The 20,906-nt window shown below is 41.6% G+C and overlaps 1 protein-coding gene across 2 annotated transcripts in view; it reads left to right on the forward strand.

Annotated features, from left to right (window-relative positions):
- The first annotated feature begins 216 nt into the window (after positions 1-216).
- The window catches only part of tfpia (tissue factor pathway inhibitor a), a 55,356-nt gene continuing 34,666 nt past the window's right edge, over positions 217-20,906 (forward strand). Inside the window, exon 1 of one of the 2 annotated variants that reach the window (XM_080412560.1) lies at positions 217-406. In XM_080412560.1, the coding sequence (XP_080268686.1) occupies positions 328-406 (79 nt within the window). In that variant the 5' untranslated portion in view covers positions 217-327. The remainder of the gene's footprint in view (positions 407-20,906) is intronic. The other variant, XM_080412559.1, reaches the window with a different exon arrangement.

Raw genomic sequence — 20,906 nt, forward strand, 5'->3', positions numbered from 1 at the left:
CTCAGTAATGATAATGCGTATTCAGTTAGAAATAGTTGTGAAGCATGAGAAACAGTATATAATAATACTATTTAATGAGCGTAATTTACGCTCATTAAAAAGGTGCCCGCCTTTTCTGAGAAATGTATTGGAATTTCATTCCGTGTAAGTAATATGCCTTATCTAGGCGGAAGTGTGCGCGCCCCTCCATAGTATACACACACTGACACACACGCATGACACGACACACGCGCGCGCGCACGCACGCACGCACGCTACACACTACTTCAGCCCTTGTACAAAAGTTGATGAAGTTTCCCTCTTAACTTTACAGTCTCTCCGCTCAGCATGACACTATTAACCAAGTGGTGGGTTTCGTGCGCTCTCTCTCTCCTCTGTGTCTCCCTCGTTGTCTCTTCAAATGAAGGTAAGGTTTAACTGATAGAAGTTGTATTACTTACTTTGCTTTACAAGTCATTCGATGTCCAAGGAATGGAAGTCGGCGTGTTGTTGTGTAGTGATAGCAAAAAACAACACTTTTTTTGACGCTTTGCAAAGGCGTTTCGTTCGTTCAAGAAACGACACTACGTCGTCGTCTTTCAGTCCGTGCGTAATTGGGGGTCTCCGTTCACGTTATGGATCAGCTTCTATATCATGTTTTATAGAAGCTGTTTAACTTAAAAGTATGTTAACCAGGTGGAGTGGAGTGGAACGTTGGAAATACTCCACTATTAAAGTAAAAATACCTCAAGATTGTACTTAGTTACCACTGAACTTATGCTGTAACTTGTTTGTAGTTTACTCTACTGGTTGTTTAACATCGACATAAGGGGTTCCCTGGCGTCTTCATTATTTCTTGGCTGTGCAATATGAAAACAAACTCTGTTGTAGTTAATGTTGTTTATATAATAGGCTACTTCAAGATCAACTGTAAGCAACTTAAAGCAAGTTTAATAAGCAACATTATGTGGTTTGTGAGTCTAGTCAGTGTGTTTACAAACCACATGTTGCTTAAAGCAGCAATATGCACATTAAGGTATAGTGACTAGACCAGTGGTTCTTAACCTGTGGGTCGGGATCCACAGGGGGGTCCTCACATGATTTTGGAGGGGTCCTCAGCTGACAGTGAACTTAATGACTTTTAAGACCTTTTAAATACCTCAAATTATTCTTTATAATAACTGGTCAAAAATTGGCCGTTGTGAGCTTGTAGATCGGCTATTTTCACAATATTTATCTGTGGAACGAGTCAAACTAAACTGAATGCCTCAACTCCTACAATTCCAAGTGCTTGTCAGGTCTGGGGGGTCCAAATCGTCAATGAATGTCAGAAATGTTATCATGTTTCAACAAAGACCCTATTCATAATTGAGGCCCTTAACCTAAGTCATATCATTCACATTAAGCAGCACAGGCACATTATTGTTTTGGTCCAGTGTGGAAGTCAGTGGTGCTGCTGTTGTTAACAGGGACAAGCAGTCGGACCTTGTTAGTGTTGTGTTGTTGGCGAGGCGAGACACAGATGATTGCCTCAGGGCTAAAGTCCAGACGGCTCACAGACAGTGTACGTTGGCCATGGCTTTAACACCTGCCCTGGGATTCCCTATACTGTCATGTCACTTGGTGTCTCAAAGCTGGTAATAGGGCCACCAGGGAGCGGATGTCAGCATGTCACACTGTCACAGTCACTCAACAAGCAGTGAAAGTTGTGAGTTGGCAAAGTCAAGCACGATACAAAAAACTGACACCCACGACCCACCCACTCAATGCTTTCTCGTTCCCTCCTTCACCTTGTCCATTTGTAAAAGCAAATCGCTCCTTTAGCTACTATGACTTCACTAAATGAAACCCCAGTAAGTGTGGAAAGAACAGAGCTCTCATTCCAGACATGTTAAGTCACACGCTATATTTGAAGGAAAAGGAGGGTTTTGAAGGCGTTTTTGTGACGCCGGCCAAATGGTCCACAAGGGGCTGTGAGCAAAAGGTCAAAAGGAGTGTCTGAGCAATAATAACGTCTGCTGATCGGTCTGTTATTATCTGTGGTGTCTCTGTCTCTGAACCAGACTGAACTATTCTGTTATCTGCGTTCCCCTGCACAGAGCCTTGATATAATTATAACACTCTTTGGGGGTGGAATTTGTTAACCCCCTGGATGGTAGCCCAGGAAGGAAGGTTTGGAGTCGGAGGGGGGGGGGGGGGGGGTGAGGGGGGGTAACCATTAGTTTTGTACAGCTACTGTAGTACGATGTGCCTGTTTTAAAGCCATGCATACTGTAGTTCATTGGTTCTCAAAGTGGCGTCCGGGGACCCGCAGGGGTCCTTGGGGTGGTTCCAGGGGGTCCCCAGCAAAAGTAACAAACCACTTTATCCATTTATAAGTTGGCTATTCAAAAATAGCAGATATACAAGCTCACAGTGCGTCACTTCGTGCCGCGCTACAAGCTTGTAGATCTGCTATTTTTTTAAAAACATTTTTGAAAAATCTTGAAATTCTTTTGAACATTTTGCATTTGCAACACAAATCTTCTCTTCTGGGGGTCCCTGGCTCAAAATATCAATTTGGGGGTCCTTGACAAAAGTTGAGAACCACTGCTGTAGTTGACTTGGAACTGTGCATTCCTACTGTGGAATGCACAGTCAAGGAATTTGACCTGGTTGGTTGATTTCTTAGTTCACACAATACAACAACAACAAAAAGATTTATGAAGAAAAGTGTTGACACATAAATACCACAGCCGCACTATCATAACGGCATGCAATGTCTTTTCAAGCTGCTTGCCCAAAGTTTTGTGTGTCTGTTCAGATCAGGATGCATGGAAAAGACAATTGCAATTCCCATATTTGGTATTGAGTATTAGTGCATTATGTCTGCGCTGCACTGTATGTTCAAGCATTTATATTAACACATTTGCATTTTAATTGCATCTAGTTGCCCTTAGCTAGTTGATTATTATTGATGGTTTTTCTCAGGCAACAACAAGGTCAAAGCTATGACCTTAACATGCAAGGAGAAATAGGAAAGTAGAAGTAAGTTTCTACTTATTTATAACTTATAAAATTAAAATTGAACCCCCCGGCAATATCATGGGAAGCATTATTTTCTTGTCACAATTATGTTTTTCATCCTCTACATATTTTAGGAACTAACATACAAGCTAGATGCACAGGACAGGAGCGCTCGATGTTACTGTCATTACGGTAACCCTATAACCAGGTTTGTTGATGGGAATTTATTTATATAAATTATATTATTTGGTAATTGCATGGTGCACTTGCAATGGAAAACAGTGAACATCTGTTTAATTGCTGGGCTTCTTCTAAACTAAACATTAGCATCACTGGTCCTCATAATTGCCTCGCAAAGAAGTGCACTGTGTCTCATTAATTTGTGGGGAAATTTAATTAGATACGCGCTGTGTTTGAAGTGGTCCCATTATACAGTGTGTGGCAACCTTGGGCCATAGACAAGAGAGAGACTTGCCAATTTATGTAATTAGCTTTTGCAATAAAGAGTGCACTTCACAAAAGTGCTCGCCTACCCTGTCGAGCAAATCCGGTAGTGTGTGGTGTGTATATCAGAACAGAAAACACCTTGAATTGTATTATGTATGCACCTTTATAGTGGCCCACTGATGCCCGATTTATGGTTCCGATGAGGTTACAATTTTGGAGAGTCCTGGTCTAGACCATCAGTATTTTGTAAAAATAAAATGAAAAAGAAAGTTTCTATTTGAGAACATAACTTATAAGCAAACTAATGACAGGTTGAAACTTGAAAGTGGTTAAAAATCAGGACGCATCGACTTTCTACCTCACCAATTGTCTAAAACTAGACGACTCAGAGAAACTACTGTTCTTAATTGTTGTACCGAATTGTAATTAGTCTGTGAGAGGAACAGGTTTTAGGCTGTGAGATTCACTCGCTTAGTGATAGGTGCAGCGTAACCATTTCAGGACTTAGTCGCATGAGGGCTCTTTAGTGTTTTAATGAGGTGGTGTCTGTTTCACTTGACCATGAGTCTCACCTGGAAGCAATTTAAGCTGCTGTATGACCAGCGGACTGTTGTGTTTCTTGAGCCACACGACGTTTGCTGCCAGGGTTTGATGTGAAAACACACTTGAAGCTCTTTCCTCAGTGGAACACCTCGGCGTCTTTCTTTATCCTCATCTCCTTTTACACACGCAGTTGCAGACGCGTACACACACACACACACGCTGTCCCAGGCCATTTCTTGCATGCACATACACAGAAGATGCAAGCAGCCCTGAATAAAGCAGCATTGTGTTTGTCATGAATGTTTTAAATGAAGACAGGTTTTTAAATAGATTTGTGCCGTTGTAAGCTACATTACATTAAATATTAATGTTGGGGAAGGGAGCATGTGCACATCAGAAGTGTAACTTGTCTGCGTGCGTCTGCAGCAATTTATCCCTTTTCACTTCAGTGCTAATCAGTGCCTCCCTTAACATTGCAATCTTTTGTTATTCGTTGCCCAGCTCCCTGGTTGTTCGCACTAGTCAGGGGGCTGGAAAATATCACGTAATAAAAGATGAATGTCAATATGACATTATTCAAGTGTCATCTCTGCCCATCCCTATAATCGATTTCACACACGTTTGGCAGTGCCCAGGCAGTTACCAAGATTACTTCTAACAGGTGACGCTTGAAATGCAGAACAGTATGCAAAGTAGTATGTTTCACCAAAGTAAGCCTTTGAGAGTGATATATTTAAAGTTGCATTTTTTTATTTTTTTTTTAGTAGCCAATTTTTTACCCCTTTTTCTCCTCAATGTAGTCGTTATGCCAATTGATTCCTCCCCACACACATTTCTGTGTTGTCACTGCTGTCGTATCCCACTGACTCACCTGCCAGTGAGGAGCCCCCACCAGGAGGACGTAAGAGCCTTCGCCCTACTCCTCCCGCCCAACACTCCCTGCTGGCAGGTGCCGCCCCAGCCCGTAGGAGTACATGCAATGACCGATATCACCGTCCCCCGCCCGGCTTCCCTCCCCCCGAACACGGGCCAACTGTGTTCGTGCAGACGCTCGACAAAGCCGGATGCACCACGGTGGATTCGAACCCACAACCTCTGTGGTGGTGGGCGGGGACTTTACCACTGCGCCACCCGAGCGCCCGTGTGCGTTTAAGTTGCATTGTTCTTTAAGTGAGCTATTACTCTTTGGTTTTTACCGGGTAAACTACTGTAATCTCATTTTAGTTTTTGCTTTCAAGTCTCGAGTCAAGTCTAGATCTTTGGTGAAAATAGCCGATCTACAAGCTCACAATGCGTTGCCACGCATTGTGCTCTTGTAGATCAGCTATTTTTGGCAAAGAGATTTGGTCTGTGTAGAGGGTAAAAATGAGTGGACCTAGTATAGAGCCCTGGGGGACCCCGGTCAACTCAAGAGTTGACTCTAAAGTCTCAAGCCTACAGCTCTGCAATGCGAAATAAAGTTAATTAGACTGTGTTTGTGCTCAAGTGTGTCCTAGCCGTGACATCCCCTGCTCGCCACCTACTCATTTCCATAGATTCCGGTGGCGAAGCTTTGAATTCTGCTTGAGATGGAGCCTCCAGCTACCTTCCGTACCACCTTCTGTTATCATGCATCCCTTTGTTGTCTCGCTCTCCTACGCCCGATGTCCTAACAAAATAACAAACGGTACACAGCATAACGTCTCCCTACTAAATTCATGAATAAATAAATGGATAAATAAATGGATGATGAATTCCAGAGCTAGGGAAGTTGATACTTCTGTGGCATTATTGAATTTACTGGGAACTTTGTTTAGTTATTTAACGGTTGTGATGAAAACTGTATTACAGCATCCGCTGGGCTCAGCTGGAAGCAAAATAACTCAAGTCTTTATCAAGGTTGAAGCTCATCTCTAGTGAGATAAGATAACAAATTTCTAGCTCAAACATCCTGTTGTGTTGAGCCTCATATAAGAGAATATTTTGCCACATCTGTGATACTGTAGCTCTTAAGTTTTAGTTTCAGAAGGTTAGCGTGTTCGTTTTCATCCGGAGTTTATTTGGAAATGCAAAAGACTTAAACTGGGAAAAAAAGAAAAAGAAAACTGTTAACACTGACAGGTGAGATGAAAAGAAAAAAGAAAAAAGAAAGAGGCCTTCAGAATCGTCTCACTTTAATGAGATAAAAAAAATACAAAACAGCCACAATGCATCAAGATGAGATGTCCTTGAGCTGAATAACAAGAAGTAAATAAAACCAAAACTCACCAAGGATTAGAATATTTCAAAACAAGCGATGAGCAAAAGTGAAAATGTCAAAAGAAAATTAGGAGACTTTATAGAAGAACTTAAATCAAAAATGTGCTTGGCACTGTGGGCAAACCTCAATTAGTTCTTGACACCTGGTAAACAGGAGAACGGGGACATTTGCGCAGAATATCTTCTCATTTACTGAGACACACAGATGCTCCACCATAAGTCCGCCTCACCCGCAGACCTCAGGGGATTCGGTGGTTCTGTGCTGTCGAAATTCTGAAGTGCCAGGCATTAGCCCACTTCCAGACGAGGGAGTACTATATAGTTCTGAAATGTTGGCCTGGCTGAGAGAGAAACTTCCCGGCCGCCTGAGCTTGACATGGCAGAGAGGATGAGTAATGTACTCACTTCAGCTTCAGCCAGAGCCACCACAGGTAGGAGTGTGTCTTGTGCACTGTCGCACGCACATGGTAGGATGTGTGTAAACTGCCTCATGGAGGAAATGACCAGTGGTGGAAAATATAATCGAATGTTTTACTTAAGTAAAAGTATCAATACTGCAATGTAGAAGTACTCCGTTAGAGGTACAAGTCCGGAATTAAAAATGTACTTGAGTGAAAGTACAAAAGTGTTGGTAATGGTATCAAAATGTACTTAAAGTAAAAGTACTAAAATGTTTGAAAATAGCAGATCTACAAGCTCACAACGCGTCGTGTAGATCGGCTATTTTCAAATAGCCTAGGTATAAAATAGGGCTACAGCGGTTAATGTATGTTTTATAGTGTAATATTTATATCTGCGAAGTAGCTAGTAACTGAAGTTGTCAAATAATTGCAGTGGAGTAAAAGTACAATATTTGACTCTGAGATGTAGTGGAGTAAAAGTATAGACAATTGGAAATACTCCGGTAAAGTAAAAGTACCTCAAAATTGTACTTAAGTACAGTACTTGAGTAAATGTACGTAATTACTTTACACCACTGGAAATGACTGGATACTTCCACCTTGGTTCTAAATGGAGAGAGCCAGTGCTTCCTCTTGCTCCGCCAATTCTTTCAATCATCTCAGCCTTGCTGACTTTCCCCTCAGCCCCGAAAAGAAAAGTTGGTCAGGCAAATGAATAAATAAATCAGATCTCCTCTCAGCTCTCTTCAGAGAAGAGTGAAACTTCTAATTCAATACAGTATATGCCAGTCTTTAATAGTTAATAGTAGTGCAGTGTGACCAAACCATATGGCCCACCCTCCTGTAGTGTGCCACCTGCTATTATACATGGTCAGGTCCCCTCCTTTTTTCACCAAATCTCTTTGACAAAAATAGCTGTTAAAAATACACAATGTAGTGAGCTTGTAGATTTGCCGTTTTCACCAAATGTTGACCTAATATGACAGAATAGGGACGCTAGGATTTAAGTGGTTAAGCCCTATATAGGCCTACTTGTAGCCAAACAAATTGCCAATCCTACAAGCTCACAACACGTTCATGATGTGATCCTGAGTTTGTAGATCGCTACTTTTACTATTTTGACAAAATAGGGACGTCAAGTTGAAAGTGGTTATAGCCTGGTAACACTGTAACAGACTTGCATTGTTGTGATGTTCCTGTTTGTTTATACCCTGGTTGTCCTTTATGGAGGGCAATAAAGAATTAATCTGAATCTACTATATCTGCCTATATGAAGGCAGATGGTTGAGTGTGTCCCAATGTTTTACCAAATGAGTATTCATTTTGATTCTACCATTCAAAGTCCAGTTCCATTTTGATTGGCCTACTGTCCGTGCAATTTGTGAAAGCACTGATGTCTGTCAGAATGATACAAAAAAAAACACTTCAAAAGGATTTGCCTTCGCCAATGGATGCAAAACATTAAATTCAGACAGTAGAATAAACTAAACGGCAAGCATAAAACTCAAAGCAAATTGTTGACTTGGCATTTTCTGGGTTCTGCACTGAGAGAAGCGATGCCTCCTCTTCATCTCAAACTTGCTGACTTTTCCATCACCCCTGAAATGGAAAGTTGGTCAGGCTAAAAATCTGCGTTTTCCTCCGACTGCTTTGAAGAAGAAAATAAACAACCTAAGCGAGTGAGTTGTTTTGCTCTGTTCAAAATGATTCCCATTAACCACTCTTAAGCCCTATATACTTTGTGGTCTGACAAACAGCAAAAATAGCCAATCTACATTTGCTATTTACGTTTTATTTTTGTATTATTATAATTTTTTACAAGAAATAAAGGTTTTGCCTTTAATGACATGGCCAAAATAGGGGACACCAGGTTACAAGTGGTTCAGAATGTTGCAGTATCAACACGTTGAATGTATGATGACAGATGTTGGAACATCATGTCCCTGATGTGATTTGAAGGGTGTTTACTCTGTCGAGTCGACATCACAGTCTTCTTCACTTAGGATCCGATAGTGTCCTGAAAGCTTCCATTTCAGTGTGAAAGCACTGCCGTCAAGAATGACAGAACGCATGAAGGCCTGAGCTCCATCTATTTTTACAGCATGGCTCTGTAGGAGGAGAACCATCTAGACATGTCTGTCTGTCTGTCTGACTGTCTGGAGCTAATCCCGTAAACGTTTCATACCCTAATACCTTCCTGACATTTCACCAGGGTATATATACCCTGGTGTATATGACAGTGTTTGTGTAAAAAAATAAGAAAAAGAGCTGAGCGGCTGGTGAAGTTATTGTAGCACATATGATATGACGTTGTCTAGTCTACAATGCTGAGAGAGTGTCTTAATATGCAGTTAGCCTACTTAGACAAGTCTTGCTAGGTTGTAATCATATGAACCCTATAGCGCTATTCTGGGCATGTCGCATTAGGCAAACATTCCGTGAAAATAGCAGATCTACAAGCTCACAGCGCATCGCAACGTGTTGTGATCTTGTAGATCTGCTATGTTCACTATTTAACATAGGAAGTACAAGTACAGTATGTAGGGTTTAAACAGTTAAATACTTACGGCTCATAGAATAATGAATATAGGAGATAAGCGGACCTTCTTCCATGGATTCAGCATGCACGATAACACTTATTATCGACACATCAGTGGGCTGGCTGGAGATAATGTGGGGTGGTGACAGACTAGCAGTTGAATAAAATCATGTGGCTAAAAGATTTATTTTGTCATTGGAAGATGTCATTTCAAGAAGATTATACGTGGCAAAATGTTTCATAATTCTACAAGAGCGTCTGTATTGTTGACGGTAAATCATCCAGGCCTATCCGATAGTGTCCTGAACATGTAAGTTCTATATTTCAGTTTGTGTCCGTGCAGTTGCTGAAAGCACTGCTGTCAAGAACGGAACAATGCAAGTGCTTGCTGAGAAGATCCCAGATACCTCTAATGAATACCGGGCAAAGCATGGATTTGTCTCTTACTTTCATACCTAGATTTGACAGCACATTGGATTTTGAAGGGCTGCCTGTCAGAGACTCTTAGATGAGTCTTAGATGTGTGCCCAGGGCACACAAATGGGCAAGTCAAAATCTCAAGGCATACCTGTATTCAAGTCTCGCCGTGATGTGACGCGTTGTGAGCATATAGATGAGCTATTTTCACTATTTCTGAAGATTTGTGGGAAACATATTCGCCTATAATGACCTGCCCAGAATAGGGACATCAGGTTGAAAGTGGTTAATGATATACTATATTTTTTAGGATATAGAATTTGCCTCTTTATTGTGAAATGAGCTAGTGCACAAACTGATATTTGTTATAGTTGTATATATTGCAATAATGATGTGAGATTGTCACAAAATCCCACCTGGACAACGTTTGGGAACCACTGCCATACACTGCAACACCTTTGTCACTTCAATTATTTTCAAGTACTCTATGTATTTTAAACACTTAATTTTCAAGTACAGTACTTTGTGTCAGAGGGCGACATCCATTCTTCTCCATCTCTGTGTATTCATGTGTATCATTAACACGCCGTTAACGCGCCGTTGCCCAATTTTGTGCAGGGGGTCAAATGACACATGCGGAAACAGAGTTGGGGTTGGGTGTCAGCCGTTGTGATGGATTCATGACTCACTGATGACTTGTGTATGCTCAGAGTGATAGTGGTATCTTTCCCCCATGTCATATAGAACATCGTTAGCGGTTCCATAAGAGGCGTTAGCCGGTCATCTACAAACGGATATGGCTATGGTGGCATGACTTCCTGTGTTAGTCATACTGAATATGACTTATACGCTATTATTTTGGGGGGAGTGCGTGAGGAAGCTGCGTTCCACACAGGATACTGAACCAGTGGGAGATAGGGCCTGGAAGACTGAGGCCCCTGAGCTATATAGTCTGTTAGAGTCATGCAATAATGTTGCAAATGCTCCAGTGAGGCATGTGTTAAACCCTATGTACTTTGTTGACCGGGGGTCCCCCCATTGTTCTGTTGAGAAAATATTCAAAATTGTTTTTATTTCAGGAAACGTGTGTGTGTGTGTGTGTGTGTGTGTGTGTGTGTGTGTGTGTGTGTGTGTGTGTGTGTGTGTGTGTGTGTGTGTGTGTGTGTGTGTGTGTGTGTTAAATAGCTTTGGCTAAAATCACTGGTAAAATATAGTCCATCTTCAGTGACATGTTGTTGCTCATTGATTGATGACCTGAACATTTCACTGCAGTCTCATAAGTCATGACAGTATCGACAAAACCCTTAAGTATTAGGAATTAAATTCAATATGAAACATAGCCTTCTGCAATCAATATAGTTTGCCTTTTCCTAGTATGTTCCCACATTTATTAGAATCCTATCATTTATTTCTCATCGCTGCAGCAATGGAAGAAGCCCAGAGCCTGTAAGATGGATTATGAGGCTGAGACTCAGGATAAAAATCAGGGTGTATTTTCTACCTCGCAGAGATTACCTTCTGATCGAATGAAAGATAATAACTGCATATCGTCCTGACAGAAACCCTACGTCGTGAAGTTATGCGATTCTTTGCTTTTGCACTCATCCATCCCATAGCTGGAGTGTACAAAAGGTGTGGCAAAAAAGACAGATGGCAGTGGACTGAGTTTGTACTTGTTCAAGTTGCACTCAAACAAAGTGAGCCATGAACTAACAGCCAGGAATTAAAGCTCATGCTTTTGTTGCATTCACTTCAAGGTAGTGTGATTCAGAAAGACAGAGCTGCCTGCATGTAAGACATTATCCATGGATTAAAGTTCTCAGTCGCCATGACTGATCTCAGTCATTTGGATCCCATAGAGGCCATTATGACGTTTTCAGCATGTCTCGGCTAACTCTTGGCTTTCTCTGAAGGACGATTTATATACTTAGCCGATCTTCAAGCTCACAACGTGTCGCAGCTTGACACATTGTGAGCTTGTGTATCTGCTATGGTGTGTGTGCACGACACAGCACGCAACCAAGCATAAATAAACCAAGCATAAATCAACCCTAACCCATGCGGCTCACGCTGTTTACCAAAGATTGGCAGATTGGGATTTGTTTTGCTTTAATCTCTGCATGAGCAAAGTTTGGGGAACAACACGCTACAAAGTAATGTTATTTCTTTGTGGCTGTGAGGGTGAGTGCGATATAATATTCATTCTGGCACCAGGGTTCGCTCCCAGTTCACAGCATCCCAGCATCATCTCTTGTTCTGGTTCCTGGTTAGGACATTTCCATAATGCGTGTCCAAATATTTGTGTGTACGCTACAGTTAACATGATGTCCCAAACATTAACGTGGAAGCAGATTGCAAAATACAGTTCAAGTTCAACAGCAAATCTGATGCACGATAGTACCGTCATATCCAAGCTGTTGTACATGGCGTTATGTGAAACACTGGAAAAACCATGAGCATATCCTGGTTATTGTAAAGGCATGGTATTTTCATCACAACTTGGAATGAGTATCTGGAATAATACTGACATAATGACATGCTCTGAAATGTGACATGATTGTTAAGGTCTTTTATGGAGGCCTTATAGGCCTATATGTATGGATGTACTCTATCACCACAGCAATCTGTTAGCTAACGTGTACTTTAAGCACTTCTCATGTGTGCGCCGCTGATCTTTGGAACATCGGTGAAGAGGTTCGTGCGCCGCCAGCCGAGAGACGTTCGTTGCCGGCGGTACCATGCTCGAGTTCAGCCATTTTGTGGAGGCTATGAAATCGTATACCGTCTGTCACAAATAGCCCAGGCGTGACAAGACACTGACAACCACCACCCCCCAACCCCCCAGGTTTGGTGGGAGTTATCTCAAGAAGCAAGCGTTGGCGTGAGCCCACATTTCTGAATCAGCATCTTTGAATCAGTAGTGGGGGGAGGAATTTGCTGCAGTCTTAAAGCCATGCGGTGTTCATTGTTGCTGAATTCGGCTAATCTCCTCTTCTGAGAATTTAGCAACCGCAATTAGGCCGGCATTGCAGGGGAGTGCAGTTGGTCCAGCACCCTACACACACACATTTTCAGTGTTAAATCTGTAAGTTTTATGTCCTACACGGGATTCAAACCCCAGTCTCCCGTGTGGGAGACCAAACATCATGGGAGGGACTTCCTGCTTGGCCAGCGGAGATATTGCGCTTATGAGCTTAATACAGAACTACGTGTCAACCAGTAGGTGCATGTCCTACCCGACACCACTGGGGTCTAAATGTATCAATGTAAGAGTAAAGAAACAACCTCCAACCACTGCAGATGAACTAGTTATATAGTACTTTACCATAAAGATTGGTTTAAATCATGTTTTATTCATTAAAATAAGTTCCAGTTCGCACCTTTAATTTATCAATTTGTAACTGAGTGTGCACAAATGGAACCAAATGGACGCTCACAGGTCCATTTGGTTCCATTTGTGCACTCTTAGATTTAAATTAACGTGTGTATTTTACTGTACTGTGACTGATTGGAGTGTGTGGAATGTGTGAGAAAAATGTCACTACAAGTCCAAAGCTCTTTCAACACTCTAATTTCTGTGTTAGAGTGTAGTAATATCTTGGGAACAGCGGCACATTGCAATAATGGACACGCCACTGAATGAAAAATCCCTTTTGGACTTGTCTCAGAGATTAAGCAAAAGCAAATTGGAGCTTTTGGTTCAATTTCACATGCCCTTTTATGTGCAATAACTGTCTGCTTCGGTAGACGAGATCTCTGCGGCGACAAGAGCAAATCCCCCTGGGGAAAGGAGCGGAATTGAATGAGACCATGCATGCTCGCCTGCTTCCAAGATAAGAAGTGTTGCCATTGTCTCATTTGTATTGTTTGAGCGATAACCTGCGTCGCTGAAAAGGACTCCCGTATTGATCCGCCCATCCAATCGAGTGCATCTACTACAGTACAGATCGTTTGAGGCGTGGCATTTGCACAGGGAGGAGACGAGGCGCCCTCTCTCGCTTTCTGTTCGTCCCATTGATTTGACACTATAATCATATCCACTTCAATCAAGAAAATGGTAAATGGTCTGCACTTTTGTCCAAAGCACTTTACAATGTGTGTGACATTCACTCATTCGCACACGTTCACACACCGACGGTGGAGGCAACCATGCAAGGCACCAACCAGCTCATCATGAGCAGTGAGGGGTTCGATGTCTTGTTCAAGGACACTGACACGAGGCCAGGAGAAGCCAGGGATCAAACTGGGAACCCTTATTGTTCCCAGACGGCCTCTGTACCTCCTGAGCAAGTGCCGTCCCGGAGGAGTTACCTTCTTGGTTTGACAAATGATATGATTGAATGCCCGTGGAGCATTTTGGCTCCCATTATTCTTAAAATGACAGATAGTCCTTTAGAACAGTGGTGTTCAAGGATCCCCACTTACGAAAATATTTTGTGCTGTGGACCCCCATAATAGAAGAATTCTAATGATAGTTACAATTATGATAGTTTTTCAAGATTATTATTATATTTATTTATTTTTATTTATGTTTTTAGCTCACAACATGTTGTGACGCATTGTAGAGCTTGTAGACTTGCTATTTTCATGAAATGTTCGCCTATTATGAAATGCCAAGAATAGTGATGGGAGATGGGATTGAGGGGAGTTTCCAGGTGAGGAACTAGAATCTGAATATTCTAAAAAGGATAGCAGCATAATAACATGCTGTGGATATTTCATCACTGACTAAGCCATGTGCCATATAGCATTGTCACAAATTAAAGGAAAGCTTTGACTGTTTTAAGTTTTCCCTACTTGCCACATTGTACAGAAAGAAACTTTCTACATTGGTGAGCTGAATGCTCTGCTGAAGTTCTGATGCCACTGATTTGAGGCGAGATTGAATTAGTCTTGGTTTTCATGGCAGTTTTGACATGGTGGCAGAGAATGGTTTACAAAGCAACAGGCAAACAAATGTGTCAAGAGCACTCAGGCATGACTTAAGTTGAGCATTTATTCCTTTAGTCTTTCCCTGTTGAAGACAATTGGTCTGAGTTGTGGATGGGCTTGTTGAATGAAGACAACATGTGGAGTTGTCAGTCCAAATGTCTCTTTTTATTTCTTGTACAAAGCAAGGGCAACTTGGACTTCAATTTACTGTGCGATCATTATCTTAAATCATAAAAGAAACTTAAAGGGGCATGAAATGGCTTGAGACAAGTTTTCAGTCAGTCTCGATCCCTCTATGATAAATAGTTCAGAAGTTATGAATGACATAACCTTCTCGACCTTTGACCGCTGACTGCCAAACGTAATATATTGAGTTAGATAACTATTACCGGTATGATGTTTCACTGTCTTGTGTGGGGATTTGATGATATTATGGTATTTAGTTATCGCGGACAGTGACTCAAACTGATCATTATAATAGTTTTGCACTCATTTCACACTGCTCAACTAACCAAGTTGTTGTGAACAGGTTGGGTGTATTTTCATGGCTTGTGCTCGAGGGGAAAGCAAACCAATCTCAGTGTGTCTTCATCCAATGGGGAAGGGTTATTTTGTGATTGGTATTTTCCATTTCCAATTTCAACACATCGGAGGAATTTTGTTAGATGTCCTCGAGCAGGAAACGGAGTGTGAGGATATCGTATTGGGAAGTTGAACTTTTGCAATTTTCTAGACCATGGTGTAAAGGTGATAGAATCTGGTCAGACTTTCTGTCCTGCCCAAGACCTTCTTTAGTCAGGACATACATACACTAGAAGCATGCAAGTCTTCCAAACGCCGGGGGCTTTGACTACAGTGACCAGGCTGCTACAGTGCTACAGAGTCAGACCTCAAAGTGAAGTGTATTTAATAGTTTTCTTCAAAAACCATCTATCACAAAAATGTAATTTCCGCTTATAATGCCTGAAGCGCTGTCAGAGTGCATCAGCTCTGTTGCTAAATAAAGCCAGTGGTCCGTGTTTCACCTTTTCCCATTCCAGCCTGTACACTGAGACCAAACTGCCCCTCACAAAATCACTTGTGAACGTGACATACGACAGCTTCTTCTTCCTCTTTACTGCTTCAACAAACTGCTAATATAGCCTGGTACGTTACTTGCTCATCGTAAAACCCACAAAGAGATGTAAAGTGTGACCAACAGGTTGAGAACCACTGTTCTACCTGACATGTGTAGAATAAAACACGTAGTCATTTAATGACATACACCATTCCCAAACACCATCAGCTGCTCTGATTCTGAAGTGAAAATTGACTACCCCAAATATTGTTGTTGTCAGGCAAAAACCTTCCATCTCCATATTTCAACTTCTTGTATTTTGTTTGTAAACTTAATGGCCTACGTACTTCTTCATACTACAATGTCACACAAAAGTAGCAAAAGTGTCACACAAATGTAGCAAAAATATGTACAAGCTCACAACGTGCCACGATGCGAAGTGAGGTTTCATAAATATGAAATGCAAAGAATTAACAAGAGCTTGTGACTAAATGATAACTACATTGGAAAATTGGAACACAGGTTCTATTTTCCACTTCCTGAAAACGAATGGTTGTGGACATACAAGGTTTCTACCCGACAGCCACGATATATATATTTCTTTCCTACATAGTTATATTATTATTAGTGTTGCCATGACAGCATCAACAGTTTTTTGTTACTGTTTTTTGTTTAGTTTTTTTACTCTAGACTATTCTTTAAACTGTAGACATGGATAACCTTTTGTAGCATGTACTGATAAGAGCACCACAAATACAGACATCTGATTGTAACATCTGAAAATGTATTGCTAACAATTTTGTAATACAAAAGGGACTGGGAGACAAAGTCTGTGTGTGTGTGTGTGTGTGTGTGTGTGTGTGTGTGTGTGTGTGTGTGTGTGTGTGTGTGTGTGTGTGTGTGTGTGTGTGTGTGTGTGTGTGTGTGTCTTAAATCTGCAGCTCCTCTGTATAAAGTGTTGTCAGTGTGAGAGCGCTCTCTCCGTCATCTGGTTTTGTTTCTCTTTATGGGTTCATGCACACGCAAATTGCAAATTACACATTATGGGCTCATAGCGAGACACAATTGTGAAATGAATACATTTTATGACTATGATATTTACAACTTTCGGTTACTTTGTTTTGTCTCCCTGGTTTAGAACAAGGTAGGGACTGATGACTGACCCTAAACAGTGACGTAAGGGGTTGCACCACGAGTCCTGTAGCTTTAACTAACGAGTTTACACTCGTCACTTAAGTCTCGTCTTTCACTTGTATTTCACATCACTGTGAGGAACATTTTATTATGATATCAACGTAGCCAGGTTGTACGGTGTGCATAAATTATGACACTGTGCATTTGGCCTGCCAGGCTATGTCTGCCGAAGGCACCACAACTCTTAATTTACTTCCTCTGACAGCGCTTCTTCTTTTGACCTGAATTTGGACGTGACTGTCTCTGGATGCTTTTTTTTAAGGACCATCCCGGTGAGAAAGCTTCGAGTTGACCTGTTTAATTGGTGTTTTGCCTCGCCGTGGAAGTATCTCAGTCAAATAGGAACAAGATGCACTAGACGCCCGCCAGCCTTCCAGGAGTTAAAATCTCTTTGGATCTACACACGATTGACATGGGTGGCATATATTTTGCCTTCAAAACAGCAAATTCTGCCGAAGGCGAGTTTGCGGGTCTCCAGGGAGGGAGTTGAGTCAAGCAGACCTCGCAGTGTGTAAACAGGCGAGACAAACATGAGCAGGCATTGAGTTTAAATAAAGAGCCCAAGATATGCAGTATCAGATATACAGTAACTTGGCAGCTTTGTAGACCTCACAAAGCAAATGCAAGTACAAGTACAAACAGGTGGGACTTTTGTTTTGTTGGTTATTCAATATCTCACATGCCACCAAGAGATGGTTTAGGCACCCCATATACACTCCGAAGCAGCCTTTTGGCCTTGGATAGTCTCTAGGGCAACTATCGGTTACTTTCGTAGTCTTATTCCATCGATGACTTTTTTGATTAATCAAATAATTTTGGAAGTGTGTACATGTATATTTGTTAAATACTGTATCAATGAATTGACAAGAGGACATTCTAGTCGATTTTTCATAATGGACTGAATTGATTAGTCTGATTAACCACTTAAGCCCTACTTAAACCTACTATACTTTGTCGTACAACAGTGTCATGTAAAAATAGCTAAAATAGCCAATCTACAAGCTCACAACTCGTCAGTTTCACTATTCTTGAAATCTTTTGAAAACTTCCGCCTATAATGACATGTCCAAAGTAGGGATGCCAGGTTGAAAGTGCTACTCGATTCATTGATTATTTTATTATAATTGATTTAGTTCTCTTTAAATAATCTATTAAATCGAGAACCAGTTGAGCCCTTAGCTGAGGTTTTCCTATACAGTCAGGAATAGTGCAGGAGTAGAGGAGTATAACTGACTGTTTCAAATAACAAGCCTATATTATTGAGTCTGTGATAACTTTATCAACTGTGAAAAAAAAATCTGATATAAGACAATGCATGTATTGGATAATTGGCATTTGGATACTAATATTTTCAACCTAGATGTTAATGTACAGTACCATTCCCTGTAGAAAAGACTTGAAATAGGATATCCATCCACTAATCCTAAAATCAGATCAGAGGATCTTGCATAATTGAAGTGAATCGTCAGATATGCAATACTTGCAGTGCCTTCTTTCAGTTTAGGCTGCCTGACAAATGATCTCGGTTTTTACACCCCTGGTGTTCTTTGTATTATGAAACCCATTGATGTCTGAGTGTTTTCTGTTTTTTTGCCTTTGTAAATCATATGGCATGTCATTGCTGGTGATGCTGTGAATAACTCAAGAGTGTTAGTGTAAATGGGACTCCCTGACCCCAGCAGATGGTGCTTTGGTACACCTCCCCCCCCCCCCTGCAGCCCTGTACAACGTATGGCAAACTTATGTTTGCGTCACCATTCGCCATATGCTCCTTCTGAGTTTAGTAGTGACCATTTTGTATCAAATAAAAGGGCAGGAAACTAGATGCATGTTGTTTGGTTTCCAACACCAAGCCTGACCGACTTGGAGATGCGTCATCATCCCGGGAGTTGAGCTAATAAAACGCACCTGTTGAATGAAAACCCACTTTCTCCAATTTCTCGGTCTCTAATTGGCAGCAGTGGGGATTGTTTGGTTCACCGGAGCTTGGACTTTGTAAAAACTTTCAGAGCCGTTGGATCGGCAGAGGAATCCACGCGAGGAGGAATCGACACAAGCCGTTATCGTACGAGGCCAGGTGAAAATCAGGCAGGGGGCTCATGGCAGATATTGCCAGGGAAAAGATAGAATGCGGGTGCCTATAGGAGTAGGAGGGTGGGTGGTGGGGGGAGCAGGGTGGGAGTGTGGGTTGAGATTTTCCCCCATCGAGCCGGCATTGGTGGGTAAAACTTAGTTGTCCCTGATAAACGCCAGCCATTGGAGATCTCTGCTGCCAGATACAGGCTGAAGCTATGGAGAGGCAGAGAGAGAGAGAGAGAGAGAGTTTGATTTATTACTTTCCAATCCCTCCAGCAAGAAAAAAAGAAACTAAACTACAGAGGTCGAGGGCGGCAAAGACAAGCCGTGATGAATGCGAAGTCGGGCATGGCTCGGACAAATAGCTCTACATAAGCTATCGAGCGGCAGAGTGACAATTAGCTCCTTCATCGCGACCTCTCCCTCCCCCACCACCTGCCATACCAACACAACTGCTCTGATTAAAAATGCATGGTTCTCATTGCGAGCTTTTAGATAATTAAGAAGGCTTTTTTCCCCCCCCTCTGCAGTGCTAGTCGATTGCTGCTTGTTATGCAGAAAGACCGATTGTGTGGTGTAAGCGCCCTATGATAGGCGTGGTAGTAAATATTAGAGGACAAGATGCAACATTTTTGGGTCTGATGCCGATCCCGAGAGTCATAGCCAACCGTTTACCGAAGTTTTTGACCGATATTTTATCAAAAAGTACAGAAGTGCAAAATTGTTAATTTTTTTAAACTTATAAGCATCTATTAAAAATATGTTTTATTAATACAAATATTTTTCAATAGATAAAAAATGAAGACAATTTACAAGCTAACAACACGTTGCAACGCAACATGTTAGCTTGTAGATCTGCTATTTTTGAACTTTTGAAGACTTTTGATACATTTCGTATATGGTGACATTCCCAAAACATTATAAAAAATCTGGCCTAGATATATCGGTCTAGCTCTAGTAAATATGGATGTTGTTTATCGTGTGATCTTACAGTCAGAAAACACATTTTCCTCTAACAGAGAGGGACAGCTACTTCACTTGCACAGATGCAATACATTGGTTTGCATGACATTACCATATGTCCTTTGATGGGAACTTTTATCTAAAGCAGCCCACGTTAATCTGCCCAGCATGGAGCTTCACGCGAAGTGTTCATCGCCCAGGTGCAAACCGAAACCGTGCAGGAATGAGGTCACCGTGTTTAGCTGCCTGAAAGGCCGTCGTTTTAACAAGCTGTGAGTGACTCATGTTCTGTCATGTGTGTGGCGTCATTCTTCTTGTCATGTCTTTGTAGTTTTCCAATGCATGTTGGGTGGCGTTGGGCTCAGTTACAACTTCCACAGATAAACCGTTCCAGTTTCCAGAAAACCTCATAAACCACAGTTGTTATCGTTTTATAGTATATAATCGGTTTATGATTTTAGGATTAATTTGTTATCGCTGGCATTATCTCTGTTACCTCATTTTGACTGCCACTCCCGACCACTCAAACAAGCACACACCCACACACTCATGCACGTGCACATGCGCACGCCTGTAGTAGCCACCCACTGAAAGGGTCAAGCTGTATTGTGCAGGTTCATAATATTTGACAAGAGGGATCAACTATGTCCTCCTTTTACTGAAAATAAATCTACATTTTAAATGTACGCTGTAAATGTACACTGTAAATCTACGCTGTATGCCATGCTTGTTCCTTTGTTTTGGGCAACCTTTATATGAGGAATTTGGTTTGGAAACATGTAAATAACTTGGCCAACATTGTCTCATGTACAAACTACTGTAAATTACAATGTAAATTTAGAGCATTAATATCTCCTGAAGAAATTAAGTCTCTCACCATAACTATGATCATTGTTATAAACCCTTGGTATCCTTGCAGTTGCAAATCAATAAAAAGCTGAACAGCTGTGGCACTGTGGCCCATATCTGTTACCTTGATAGATGGGTGCAACTGTAACGATTTGAGGCAAGCTGGAAAATAGCACAATATGGCTTCGAACCCTTTGGCCACCGGCATCAGTGCATACTTCATGCTCTACGCCTGGCACAGTCAAATCCTCAGTGTTCGTTTAAC

Source organism: Gymnoscopelus braueri (assembly GCF_963280865.1).
Source record: "Gymnoscopelus braueri genome assembly, chromosome: 18".
Lineage (NCBI taxonomy): Eukaryota > Metazoa > Chordata > Actinopteri > Myctophiformes > Myctophidae > Gymnoscopelus > Gymnoscopelus braueri.